This window comes from Acinonyx jubatus, chromosome A1 (genome assembly GCF_027475565.1).
Source record: "Acinonyx jubatus isolate Ajub_Pintada_27869175 chromosome A1, VMU_Ajub_asm_v1.0, whole genome shotgun sequence".
Classification (NCBI taxonomy): Eukaryota; Metazoa; Chordata; class Mammalia; order Carnivora; family Felidae; genus Acinonyx; species Acinonyx jubatus.
Genome location: NC_069380.1, coordinates 195,423,468 through 195,437,712, shown reverse-complemented (window position 1 = coordinate 195,437,712; position 14,245 = coordinate 195,423,468). Strand labels below are relative to the sequence as shown.

The 14,245-nt window shown below is 41.3% G+C and overlaps 2 protein-coding genes across 3 annotated transcripts in view; one reads left to right on the top strand and one right to left on the bottom strand.

Annotated features, from left to right (window-relative positions):
- LOC106981671 (sperm-associated acrosin inhibitor-like) overlaps positions 1-14,245 on the bottom strand; it is a 117,445-nt gene that overhangs the window by 51,884 nt on the left and 51,316 nt on the right. The window lies entirely within an intron of this gene.
- Positions 3,368-7,449, top strand: SPINK7 (serine peptidase inhibitor Kazal type 7). Its single transcript, XM_015079804.3, has 4 exons — positions 3,368-3,823; positions 4,554-4,579; positions 5,295-5,419; positions 7,017-7,449. Exons 1-4 carry the CDS (start codon positions 3,763-3,765, stop codon positions 7,060-7,062), a joined length of 258 nt encoding a protein of 85 aa, XP_014935290.1. The 5' UTR covers positions 3,368-3,762; the 3' UTR covers positions 7,063-7,449.

Below are 14,245 nucleotides of genomic sequence, written 5' to 3'. Positions count from 1 at the left end.
ATTCAAAGGAAATTAAAGAGAACCAAAGCACAGGATCCTTGGATGTGATAACTCCCTGTTCCCGTGAGAAGCAAGGAACAAGGTCCTGCCAGACACAAGATCAAAATGCAAATAGCCAGATCTCTATGTCACTGTGCCCCAGTGCACAAAAGGGCATGAACACAGTGAGGGCTACATAGAAGAAGGAGGAGGAGGAGGAGGAGGAGGAGGAGGAGGAGGAGGAGGAGGAGGGAGGAAGAGGAGAAGGGAAGGAGAAAGAGAAGAAGGAGAAAAAAAGAGAAAAAGAAGGAGGAGGAGGAGAAAGGAGGAGGAGGAGAAGCAGAAGCAGGAGAAGGAGGAGAAGGAGGGGAAAGGAGGAGGGAGAGAGGGGGACAAAGGAGGAGGAGGAGGAGAGGGAGGAGAGGGAGATGGAGAAAAAGAGCTAGGATGTGAAGGAGCCACACAGGGAAGGGAGAGGAGGGCAGACAAGAGGCAAGAACTGGTCCTCCCAAATCTAGGTCATTGATTTTAAAACTATCCCAAGAAGGCCTTAAGGGTATTGGGTGGAGCCTGTGATGGATGCCAAGAAGGGTGGAGTCGGGGGGATTAGAAATGGGTTGATGCAGCAATTAGGAGGAAAATACAGAATTAAATAGTAGAGTCCCAAGTGCTTCTCACTTACCTCCCATCCTCAGCTCTATTTATCAGTTGTACATATTAGTGTTTCAAGGAAGGGTTTTACTTGAAAACCTGAAACCCCACCTAGGTTAACGTCACTAGATGTGAGAGAAGCAGAAAGCATAAAGTAGAAAAGGGACTGTCACAGCATTGCACCTCGGCTAGATGAGGATGAGGGGACAGAGAAGGAACCCTTGTCCCTTGACTCTAGAGGTTCCCTGTCCCCCCTGGAACCCTCCTTCTTTCCATCTGATCCTCACACATGAAAAGGCCATGTACTCTGATCCAGCACTCAGCTCCTTCTGCCTGCTCATTTAAACATTAGCTGCTGTTCCTAACTGCTCTGATTTTATCAGCTTCACTCCTATTATTCCAATTTCCAACTTGTCTTTGATTTGTCTTAGATTTACATTTAAAGGCCATACACCAGAGTGATTAAAAAACATTGGCTTTTAACCTGAAACTAGGTATGTCTCAAAGTCCCTGTTGCCTCAGCTAAATACCAGGACAAATAACCACACAGATCATAAGATTATTTTAAGTTAGATAGTGCATATACCAGGTGTAACAACAGTTCTAGCACATAGCAAGTACACAACATGTGGTTAATTTTCTTATTGTACCTTTCCCTTCCTACAGCCATTATTCTATACCTGGATTACTGCCCAGCCATGGTGCTGGCTTGCTTAGTTCCCTGCAGCTAACTGACCCAGAAACTCTTTATTCAGGTCCTGATCCAAATGAATTCTACCACTGTTCACTAACCTTCTAATGGGTCACATTTCTCTTCTCTGTGATTCCTTAAATCCACTGGGGAAAGAGCCCTAATATTCTCAAATTTTTCTCTTGTTTTATTTTTATGTTTTTCTGCATTAGTCCTACCTTGCCTTCCCTAACATGGAGCCATGGTCATAGTCTGACAAGGCCTCAAGTTTCCCCTCCCCTTACAGGAAAGTCAGGAGGAATAAAGAAACTTCCCTGAGCCTAAAGGGACTGCTTTTTGTCTTCTTGGCCTTCATCTTTCACCTTCAAAGGATCCTCCCTCTATAATTCATGGCTCATTGTACAACTTAAAATTTTCTTCTTCCTGTAAGCAGCTGTCCAAACCAAAGCAACCCATGTCTGATCATTTTATCTCACTTTTCCTGACCATTTTAAATCCAAAGAACTCTTTTTTTCACCAATCTTTTATCTGCTTTATATCTGGATACACCCTTGAGGATTATTATGTCAGCCCCACCCCTGAGAAATTAATTTGACATTTTGCCCACTAGCCATAGCCTCCGTAAACAATTGTTCATATTTCCTACGCCTACTGCTACTACTAAGTTCACACGTATTCTGAACTGTGACCTCTAAATTCGTAACTGCTCACATCTTGCATAGTCTATCAGAACCTTCTTGAACACTTGACTTTCTCCCGGGCCTATGTCCCTCTTTATGGTTCCCCTCCAGTCTCTGACGTACACACTTCCTATCCAGAAAGTCATTTTTTTTTTCATTTCTCAGTGTTGTAACATATTTTGGGAGACAAAATCTAGTGCTGCAAAAATCTAGTGCTAGTGTTGTTCAGTGGCCATTAATTTTTTTTTAATTTTTTTTGTAATGTTTTCATTTTTGAGACAGAGAGAGACAGAGCATGAGCAGGGGAGGCGCAGAGAGGGAGGGAGACACAGAATCCGAAGCAAGCTCCAGGCTCTGAGCTGTCAGCACAGAGCCTGACGTGGGGCTCAAACTCACAGACTGTGAGATCATGACCTGAGCCGAAGTCGGACGCTTAACCGACTGGACCACCCAGGTGCCCCAGTGGCCATTAATTTTTATATCCATCATTGACTGTCTGACATTCTCCCATTGACGTCTGTACCAAGCCTCTCCATCCTTCTCCAGCTTCCAGACCAACACAGTTTTTTCTGCAAACGGTAACCCCAGAATTTAACAGTCTGAGCCAACCTTACAATGGGTACCCTTTCATCTTTCTTCCTCTCCCTTTGAAATATGTCTCTACATTTACCTGCTCTTCTCTGTCTCCTATGACAGAGGGAATGGTGTTTCACCTTGTGTTCTTAATCTTATTTACTACTTCTCTATCCTGCTCCAATTAGCCACCCTCCACCATCTGTCTTAAATTCCTTCTTCTTCCTTTGGCTATGAGGCATGTTCAGTGTTCCCTAGACTTCACTGAAGCTTTGGCTTCTTCCACTCCCCTCCTCTCTTTGATTATCAAATGTCCAAAAAACATTATAGTGCTATCCTCTACTTCATCCTCATCTTCCTTTGAACCCATTCTCATTTCCCTTTGCTAAATGCATTTTCAAACCTCAACAAAGACACCCATTCTTGAAACATAATGGCTTTTTCTCAGTATTCATTCTCTTCAGATGTTCATAGCAAACAATAAAACTCATAAGGAACCCTCTTTATTAGGGCATTCGTTTCTCTCCTTTTCCATTACTGAACTCATCATAGGCTTCCCCATTAATTAGTTTCATGATCTCGTGAGGATTACTTAAATACTCTGAGTCTCAACTTACTCACTGGTAAAATTAGGGTAATAAGAATTCCTTCCTCAATGAGTTGTCCTGAAGCTCACATTCCATATTCTAACTACCATGTATGAAACTCTAATCATGATGTTCATTTCTTCAAAAATAATCAGTATTTTCTGAGGATGCAAAATATAAAACTAAGTATGATCAGTTTAATCTGAGTCTAATATTCTTTCTTTGGTGAAAAAAAGTTTGATGTTTTAACTTATTTCATCACCAGGCCAAGCAGCCTGTACTTAATTTCTTCTACTATGTGAAGTTTAGAATTCTAAATAACAGTCCCCACCTCTGGTGCAGACAGGAAAATTCTTCTCACCTCAAATAATCAATTTGTCGCTCAGGTATTAAGTAGCAATTAAGTGACAAGAACCGCAACCACCCAGGGTGTGACGTTGTGCTTTGAGAGCCTCTCGAAGCCAGCACTGACTCTGGGTGACCTCACAGGAAAGGTGGAGAAACCAAGCACTGGCATATAAACATGACCCCTTCCCTGGGGTATGGCTGATGTAGCAGGTGTGACAGCCTAGAGAGCTTCCGCATCACAGCCGTCTCCACCATGAAGATCATTGGGGGTTTGCTCCTGTTCTGCACAGTGATCCATTTCTTCAGCAGCTCAGGTGAGTTAAGGGTAGAGAGTACCCTGTAGAGTCATTAAGCGTGTCTTCTCAAATAACCCCTTCTCAGCATTTGAGAGAAATGTCTGGTCATGTGGATTTAGAGCGTACTGGTTTGTGGAGCACCTGGGTGGCTCAGTTGGTTAAGCGGCTGGTTCTTGATTTGGGTTCAGGTCACGATCTCATGGTTTGCGAGTTCGAGCCCCGCGTTGGGCTCTGAGCTGGCAGCACGGAGCCTGCTTGGGATTCTCTCTCTTTCTACCCCCCTCTCACCGTCCCTTCCCCACCTGTGCTCTTTCTCCCTCTCTCTCAAAATCAATCAATAAATATCAAAAAAGATAAAGTGTACTGGTTTTTAACACAAACAGCCCTGGCCTGGGAAGGGAGGAGAGAATATCAATGATGGCAGCACTTCATGCTCTTAGGAGGGGTGACTGCAATACCTTCTATTGCTATCTGACTTTGAACCATCATCATGAGCTCCAGAAAATATCTCGTGGTCAATAAAGGGAAGAAACTGGCTAATTCTCTTGACTGAATAAAGGGCTTACCTTATTGGCCATTTGGCTTCTTCAGCAAACAGCTGGAGTTTTATATAAGAACAAAGCGTGCGCTGAGGTTTCTTGCCATAGCAAATACAGAGTCTTAATCTATAGGCCCGATTTTACATTAATCAATGAGACTTCAAGACTTTGCTTTATTTTTAACGTTTCCATCTCTAACTCTCTTTCAGAAGCTGCTAGCTTATCTTTAACAAAAGTGAGTATATTGAATTACGTTTAATTTCAATTTCCATTGACATGTAGTCAACAAACATTTTTGCAATATATATGTAGAATTAATTAAGCGTGTTTGGGGGGCAGAAGGGGGAGGCAGACACAGATTAAAAACTCTGCTCTCCAGAAGGCAGTTGAAGCAATGGGATATACATATAAATAACTGTAGCCTAAAAATAAAAAAATCCCAAGTTAAGGGAGAGAGAGATGACTTCCAGCTGAGAGACTGGTAAAGTCTTCATGGAAAGGGCGACATGTGAGAGGCAGGGCAGTTACCTTGGTTAATTGGGTGGGCTCTAGATTCAAATCCTAAACCCATTATTAACTGCGTTTATGTTATACAAGTTCTTTGTTTTGAAGCCATAATTTCTCCCCATCTATAAACAGGCATCATAGTCGAGCCTACCTTATTCAGTAAACAAAAAAAAAAACTCATGTACAATTCAAGATTAATGCCTAGCACGGAAATTCTCAGGAATTAATAATAGCAGACTATCCTAGCAGTCACAGAAGTGGTGATAGCAGTACGAGTATTTGTCATGGTGGTAATATTATTACTAATAGAAGTAGCCATAGGAGCATCAGAATATCTGATCTGGGATTCCCAGGATGGTATTCTGCCTCCTGCCCAACAGAGGCCAGCGTAGCCTAGCTTGGGGGCCCGAAAACAGCAGGACATTCTCTTGTGTCCAACACAGGGGGACTGCAGCAGTTACAAGAAGTACCCAGTGGTGGCCATCCCCTGCCCCATCACGTACCTGCCTGTCTGTGGTTCTGATTACATCACCTATGGGAATGAATGCCACCTATGCATTGAGAATTTGTGAGTACCTCATGGGAAGAAAAAAGAAGTTGCGGCCAGTGTCCTCCACAGCAAACTTCTCCTCTTTCTATGAGCCTGTTTCACTCTCCATAAGCTGTGCTTATTCCCACCCAGAAGCATCTGGGAGAGAGAGAAAACTGGCTGTCTTGTGGTTCAGGCTAGGCTTGGCCCCCTGCTCTGCCAGCTTGAACTCGTTCCATCCATCCCCCAACTGCCAATTCCTGTCTCAGTTGAAGGAGTCCAATAAGGCCAGGAGCCTAGAGGTTCTACAGAGGCACCAGAGTCACCAGAGGAGCTAAGGGGATCATTTGGGGGTGATCTCCAACCCCAAGTTCAGCTTTTGGCTGTTTTCGGTAATGGGGTTCCACACAGTATTTTGTTAGAGAGAAGGATCTTAAACCCCACACTAAGAAATCATTGAAACCCACTATCCCACATGACTTTTTTTTTTTTTAATTTTTTTTTCAACGTTTATTTTTTTGGGGACAGAGAGAGACAGAGCATGAATGGGGGAGGGGCAGAGAGAGAGAGGGAGACACAGAATCGGAAACAGGCTCCAGGCTCCGAGCCATCAGCCCAGAGCCTGACGCGGGGCTCGAACTCACGGACTGCGAGATCGTGACCTGGCTGAAGTCGGACGCTTAACCGACTGTGCCACCCAGGCGCCCCAATCCCACATGACTTCTAAGAGACTTATGGCCATACTGCTTGATTCTTAGACAAACTGGCTGGAAAGCCTTTCCGCTCCTCAAATTCCTAGCAGCTCTATCTGTAGCCTTAAGGGGGAGAAGGGGAATAAGGCTATGGCAATTTTTTTTCTTTTATCTAAAAGAGGGGAATGCAGCTCTCGGTGCTTCCACCTGGGTCCCACGGGCATGTTTTGTTTAGGTATTTCGTTTAGCCTGCATGGTATTTTTGAAGGCAATATAACTAGGTAGTTGCCATTTCTTTAATGCAAAACAGGCACCTAAGCATTTATTCCCTTACACAAAGTCCGCTGTGCTCATTGTTAAGTCTTTTTAGACCACTGGATTTTGGCCATCCATCTTCAATCTTAATATTTTTCATCTCCATGATTATCTCACAAGTTGGAATAGCAGGTGAGGCCTCTAGCCCACAAAGGTATGTTTGCATCTTTATTTCTACTCAGGAAGAGGGAATCTTCGGAAAAGAGAAGATGCATACATATTGGGCCTTTGGCCTAGCAACTAGCTTGTGTTCAAGGACACTGAAGGGGACACGTGTTGGCAGTTCTTACCACTGCAGGATCCAGCTTCATCACAGGCCTTGCTGAGCAAGAAAAGCTGAGGGGCAGGCCACCTCAACTCCCCTTGTCAGAAGCCCTCCTTCTTTGTAAGATGCAGGGTAACCCCAGGCTCTGGGGTCAGTGGGGGCCGTGGGTAGGCTGGATGTATCACTGGACTAGGGAAACTTGGCTTCTGTCAGAAACTGCCTGTGGCAAGGACATTCCTTTTCAGGGATTCAGTTTCCTCATCTGTAACATTAAGTTCTGCCTCATAATTTCTATAGTTCCTTTTGGCTCTAACATTATATAACATGTCCTCTTGCTTAATGAATCTTGTGTGTTTTCTCATAGGAAAAGTAACGGAAAAGTTCAGTTTCTTCATGAAGGAGCATGCTAACTTCCCCGCAGACATGGATATAGAGCGATGACGTCTTCACCATCACCTTCATCTTCCCTGGGCTCTGACTGCCCTCTCCCTCACCTCAGCCAGGGCTCTGGGTAAGGGCAGAGACGGAATGTGACGCATCTTTGCTGGGCAGAGAAAATTGTTGTGGTCCTCCTCATGCCTCACTGATTTCCGGGCCTCCTTTTGTACCTCAGTAAAAGAATCTCCTTACATAGTTTACCTTTACTTCTGCTTGTATTTGTGTCTTAGATTGGGATGTCGCATATCAGTTTAAAAATAAAACTGAAGAACACATAAATCTCCTTTAGGAGAAAATCCTGTATGAAGAATTCCAAGTGACTTCCAAAAGACCCACGCACACGCACGCACACCCACCCACACACACAGACCAGTGAACATCTTACGCTCTCCTGGAATCTTTACTTTCCTTAATCAGTACCTGTCACTGGGAACTAGTCTGTGGACCATACTGGTCCTTCATATTAGTCTCTTTTCCAAAGTGCCTCAGAAGGAAGACTCCTTCGTTGTAACAAGTCATCCCTGATGGGGTGCCTGGGTGGCTCAGTCTGTTAAGTGTCTGACTCTTGATTTCAGTTCAGGTCATGATCTCACGGTTCATGAGATGGAGCCCCATGCTGTCAGCGCAGAGCCTGCATGGGATTCTCTCTTACCCTCTTTCTCTGCCTCTCCTCACTCTCTCTCTCAAAATAAATAAATAAATAGTAAAAAAAAAAAAGATGTCATCCCCGGAGGGAAGACTTTCCTGCCCATTTCTTTCCATGAGCATCCAATAATTTCTCTTTTCCTGTCTCTCACCTTGCTAACCTCCTACTGTCGCCTTAATAGAACATCCCTGGCATTGACTACGACATGGCTTGAGCTCCTCTCTAACACCTGTCTTCCATATCTGTAATATGTAGATACCGCTGTGTACCAAGACAACATTGACAGTATTGGCAAGTTGTGCATTTTTCCTTTAAATACAGAGATATATAATTCCCTCCAAGTGGTGAAGCTGGAGTTCTTTCCACAGAGGCTTTGAGGAAGTCTCAGTGCTACGCGTAGCTCACAAAACATTAGTGACCTAGTTTGGGCCTTGGTGTACTTTCATGGCTCATTTTCTCCTCCCCATGTTCACTTCTTCCCTCACTTGCTCCAGAACTATTCTTGGCCCAGAGATTGAAAGAGGATAGTCCTGCCCACCACCTATAGGCTGCCCTAAAGATAAAAGGAGGCCTTTGGAAACCTTATCTCCTTACAAACTCAAGTAGAGAGGGAATTCATAGTTATGGTGACTCCATAAAAGTGGTATAAAAAAGGCTTATAAGCAGTTGACTCCCGCCTTTATATTCTACCTCTAAATTGCTATATACTCACATTAAGTACAGACTCTGTCCCCATGATCATGACACACGTAACATGGTCGAGATGATTGGGATAAAATATGGGTCTGAACCAGAGTCAAGTTCAACGTCAAGTTCAAAGTTAAAGCCAAGCCAGATCATGGTCAAGTCAACTATGGAGACCGTGAAGAAGAGCAAGGATAGGGAAGTATCTCAGAAAAAAACAGAGCTGCTGAAGTAAAAGTAGCAGATAGGGAGAAGTCGTGATCTGGACAGTGAAGGGCCTAGAACAGGTGGTCAGATGGGCTTGCTGGCTTAGCTCTCTTGAGTTGCTTGCCACCTTCAGCAGCTCTCACCTCCCCGTTCTGAGCTCCCTCCCACACCAGTGTGATCCTCTCCTGAACTGCTCACACCTGCTGGTGTGTGTAGAGCATCCCCTCACCTGAGTGGCACACCCCCCCTCAGTCTCCCAGTCTGTGCTGCTCTTCTCATCATGCCAGTTCCTCTCACCTTCTCATATCCTCAGCTTCTCTTGTTTTTCCTTCTCCCAGTTTTGATTTATCCCTGCATCTAACACTGTTTGCTCTGTCTTAAACAAACACCTGCATTTTCCTGGTGTTCCTCACCAATCTTTCTCACGTATCTTCAGTTGCTTCTACCTTCTTAGGAGCCTTGATTTCTGTATTTCTCCATTTGCCTCACCCCTTTCTCCTCTGCTGCTATCAAGTTTTTGGCTACCTCAGTCCTTCCCATTCTTCCTCCGATCTCACTCACAACTTCTCGGCTGACCTGAATCCTCAGAAGCTCATTTCTGAGTACACAAAAGCTCCCTTCTCCTTGAAGATGGATTGTGATAAAGACCAAAGCATGGGCATACCCCTACCCCGTGAGCTCGTCTTCACCCTGGCGTATGGTACAGATAGAAAAACCTACGACAATCCCTGCCAACTGTACATGAAGGTCAGGGAAACATATCAACAAAACCATGATACAAAATGTGGGCAAATACACACCTACACTAGAATTCCTGATCGTCAAGGATGAAAGAGAGCCAGTCAACCACCTCATTTTATGGCTGGAAACTCTGAATTCCCAAAATTGGAAATGTCTCATTGTTCACATGGAAGACAAGGACGAGAACCCAGATTTGCTACTCCTAGTCCAGGGCCCAAACAGTGTTTCCAGAATTTCATCCATTATACCTCAATACTCTTGAGAATCAAATTCCTTCTACCATGAAATGACCCGGTGTATAATAACATCTATAAAGCACTTAGAGTTCACAAAATACTTTCATATTTTCTGTCTCGTTTAATCCCCACATAACATCATAAGGTAAACGTTATCAGCCAAACTTTTCAGGTGATATAAAAGAAGCTCCCAAAGTAAAATGATGGGCAGAATTGCAAAACCAGGAATGGTGGATGGTTCTGCTTGCTCAGGGTCTAACTAGCGTCTGTTCTACACACCACACTGCATAAAGAAAGTTAGGAAACATCTCGCTTTATTGCAGACCTGAGCCGCATTAGTTCTTCAGTCTATACTGCATCCAAAGCAGATGCTAACCGTTGATGACACTGCCCCCTCTTTTGCCAACATTCACCAAAACTTACCTCCTAAAAGGAGGTTTCTGATCTTTCTTAATTTGAAGTCTAGGTTTGGCCTACAATTGATACGTCTGTAAAATCCTTTCAATATTTATAAATGATGTTTAAAAACAGTTATTGCTCTTCAAATTTTAGAATCAATCTATGGTTAACCGGTAGTAGAATGAATTACAGTATACAGAATGGAATGAGTATATTTTTAATGTATGAAATGTAAAAATTAACATAGAGGTGACAAATCTTTAGAGAAAAAAGTTGGCTGGGGGAAGTGTGTAGAGGCAAGTAATTTTCTTGCAGAATTACGAGATGCTATCTAAGGATGAGAATAATAGAAAGTGACTAAAATATATTATTTAAAGTTATAAAGGTAATATGAAGACTGAAAAGTCATGATATACTCATCAAAAATTGGGAAGAACTAAAGATGGGAAGGTAATGTAAATTAACAATTTTTCCTTCATAGATGGGGGTCAATAAGTAACTCTTTTTAGTTAATAAATCAAGAAACAGGGTTACAAGTATACTATTGAGAATTATTATGGTAGCAACCTTAGAATAGAAATGGTTAAAATTATCTCCCACTGAAGTGTGATATTGGCAATGAAGACTTTGGTTTTCATCGTAAGCTAGTTAACGTCAATGGACTAAATATATGTATATCTTACTATCACATATGTAATTAATTTCCTTTCTTTCCCTTTGTCCCTGCCAGGGAAAGTAAATCTTTGCCACAGGGAAGCTGATAACCATAAATGCAAATGTAAAGGAGGTTTATTTTTAAATTTTTACCTCTCCAAGTTTAGACCTGGAAGAGAAAATGATTTTATTCAGTTTTACTTGCTTCTCTGTGTACTCATCAGCATTTGCATCACTGAGGTCTTTGGCGTCCTCATCCTCTCTGTCTTCATTATACAACTTCACCAAACAGCTCAGGAGAACACAACAAAACTTGGGACAGGAGACTTATGTGTTTATGCGAACCTGAACTTTCACTGGTGTGTGTGGCCGTGGGTTGGTCATTCATGTGTGTGATAGCACTTTCCTTACTGACAAAATCAAGAGAATAATAAACCCTAATTTAACCTGTATATTGTGACAGTCAGATGACATATGCATGCAAACACGCTTTGTAAACTGAAAAGTCCTACAGAAATGAAAGGGTTGATTACGACCGGTATGCCTTCCTTCTCCAACATTTATTTACCCAGGCCCAAAACATAGACCACATTCTTGGAAATGTGTTTGGCATGTTGGAAGTAAAGGCCCAGGATCAGCAAACGTTCTGGGTTGTTTTTTTTCTTGGTTTAAGATAAATGGGAACATTTCAGTTCCGTAGAAATTGATACTAGAAAGTGAAAAGGCAAATGTACAATGTGAACATATAAGAGTACATGAATTTATGTATATAGTTTGCTCCATTGGATATGGTCTCACTTAATAGTGTAAGACTGTGATGAAAAATGAGATATTCAAATAATCTCAAGGATCTCATCACAAAATACTTACTAATTTTGAAAGGAAAAAGAGTAACCATAGAGTGGAGAAACCTGGAAGACACTAACCTGCACAAATGATCAAACTTAGCATCGTTAGTGATGGGGCAACATCACGTAAACTATCTCAAAGTATACAGTGCAAATAATACAGGAAAAACTTCCGTATTTCCCTGCCAAAAATGCACAACTTGAACATAGCCCCTAGGAAATGTCAGACAAACTCAAATTCAGAAACCTGCTGCAAAATAACTCATCTACAACTTTCAAAAACCAAGACCAGGACTTTTAAATATTCTTCATTGAAAGAGACTAAAGAACATGACAATTCATGATCCTGAATGCATCTTTTACTATTGTTGTTGAGAATCCACATAAAAAAATTCATGTTTTTACTTTTTTTAATTTTTAAAATTTAAGTATAATTAACATGCAGCATTCTATTAGTTATAAACACCCTCATTTTTCAAGTGTATAACTCAGTGGTTTCTAGTCTACTCACAAAATTGTGCAACCATCACCACCATCCGATTGCAATACCTTCCATCACTCCAAAAAGAAACTCCAAGCCCACTGGCAGCCACTCTCATTCCCCCATCTTTCCAGCCCCTGGGAACCATGAATCTAATTCTTGTCTATGAATTTACCACTCTGGACATCATACATAAACAGAGTCATATTATATAGTGTCTAACTTCCTTCACTTAGCATAAGATTTTCATGATTAATCCATGTGGTAACAGGTGTCAGTACTTTATTCCTTTTTGTAGTGGAATAATATTCCATTCTATGGCTAAACTACATTCAACATTTATCAACCAATGGATACTTGGATTGTTTCCAGTTTTGAGCCATTATGAATAAAGCTGCCATGAACATTCACATCCAAGATTTTGTTTTGTTTTGTTTTCAATTCTCTTGGGTAAATACCAGAAGTAGAATTTCTAGGCCATAGGGTAACTCTACATTTAACTTTTTGAGGACCTAACAAACTCTTTTCCAAAGCAGCTGCTATGACATTTGCCATTCCCACCAGCAATGTATGAGGGTTCCAATTTCTTTACATCTTAAACATCTTGTCTTTTTTTTTTTAGACATTCTAATGGATGTGAAATTGTACTCATTTTGGCTTTGATTTGCATTTCCCTGTCTTTATTGGCCATTTGTATATCTTCTTTGGAAAAATGTTTATTCAAAATCCTTTGCTCATTTTTTAACTGGATTATTTGTCTGGTATTGTTGAGCTGTATATATTCTGTTTATATATTCTGAATACTAGTCCTTTATGAGAACTATGATTTGCAAATATTTTCTCTCATTCTTTGGGCTGTCTAATGAAGAACAAAAGTTTTTAATTTTGATAAAATCAACTTATTTATTTTCCCTTTTGTTTATTGTTTTTAGTAGCATATCTAAGAAGCCATTGCCCATTAAAAGGTCACAAAGATTCATGCCTATGTTTTCTTCTAAGACTTCAAAAGTTATAATTCTTACATTTAGTCTTTGATCCATTTTGTGTTAATTTCTGTTATACTTTTTTATACAAGATGAAGTAAGTGTCCAACCTTAGTGTCCCAGCATGAATTTTTGAAGACTATTCTTTCTCCGGTAGGTTGTCTTGGCAATTTGCCTTTGTCAAAAATCAACCGACCATAAATAAAAAGTTTATTTTTGGATCTTCAATTGTTATACACTGTCTTGACTACTATAACTTTGTAGTAAATTTTAAAATTGAGAAGTGGGTGTCCTCCAGCCTTCTTCATTTTTAAGATTGTTTTGGTTATACTAGGTAACTTGTATTTCCATATCAATTTTAGGATGGACTTATTCATTTTTCCAAAAAGGGCAGCTAAGACTTTGGTAGAGACTACTGCCATCATAACAATATTAAATCAGGTTGGGTTGGATCGGTCTGTTATAAAGGCATTGTTGACACAAATGACAAAATTTGAATGGAGTCTTCAGGTAAAGAAATTCCTTGTTTTAGTTTTGCAACAATTATTTCAAAACAAAGAGTTAAAATTTAAAAATGTGTTCTTCCTAATTGTTATGCAAAGCAGATACCAGTAACTTGATAAACCTGTTCCTCTGAGAATGCAAAGTACAGGCACAGAAGTGACTTCCTAATGTGAAATAACAAGAGAATATGGGAAGGATATGCTACACTGGGCTGAATTCTTAAGTAAATTCTCAAATAAACCTTAAGGCTCTCCCCGCCTCTCCCACCCCCAATACATACTGAAAATAGTTCAGAATTCCTTGGGGGGGGGGGGGATCTCAACTTCATAGTGACATTTTAGTCTTTTTTTTTTTTTTTTTTTCTATTCCACTATAACTCAGTGCTGCCTAAACAGTCTTGCTTATTAGGAGGAAAGTACTACCATTGTGTTGAAAGACATTTCTGAAAAGCTCAGGTGACTTAGTGTCAAAGCTTTCCTGATTCCCAGATCCTGCAACACTTCTCCTCCAGAGGTGACCACTTAACCCGTGCATGTGTGCACATCAACAGGTCCTAAACTCTGGCCAGTCTTCCCCAGAAGCAGAAGAGGTTTAAGCAATTATAATCCCACCCAGCCCAGCCTTCCGACACCCTCCAGAGTCATCTCTATATTAGTTCTCTAATTTTGTGTCTAAAATCTTGAGATTCAAGTCTTTTCTTGGGTTTCAATTTAGATGACTGCCTTATTCCCTAGAGATTCTCTCGTTATGGCCCTGTAACTGTATGTGAACT

What these genes read in the sequence shown, in the direction of transcription:
- SPINK7 (XM_015079804.3), top strand. Translation starts at nt 3,763, where the DNA reads ATGAAGATCATTGGGGGTTTGCTCCTGTTCTGCACAGTGATCCATTTC. An exon ending in CCATTTCTTCAGCAGCTCAG is followed by an intron (nt 3,824 to 4,553) that starts GTGAGTTAAGGG and finishes ACTCTCTTTCAG; the next exon opens with AAGCTGCTAGCTTATCTTTA. An exon ending in CACCTATGCATTGAGAATTT is followed by an intron (nt 5,420 to 7,016) that starts GTGAGTACCTCA and finishes GTTTTCTCATAG; the next exon opens with GAAAAGTAACGGAAAAGTTC.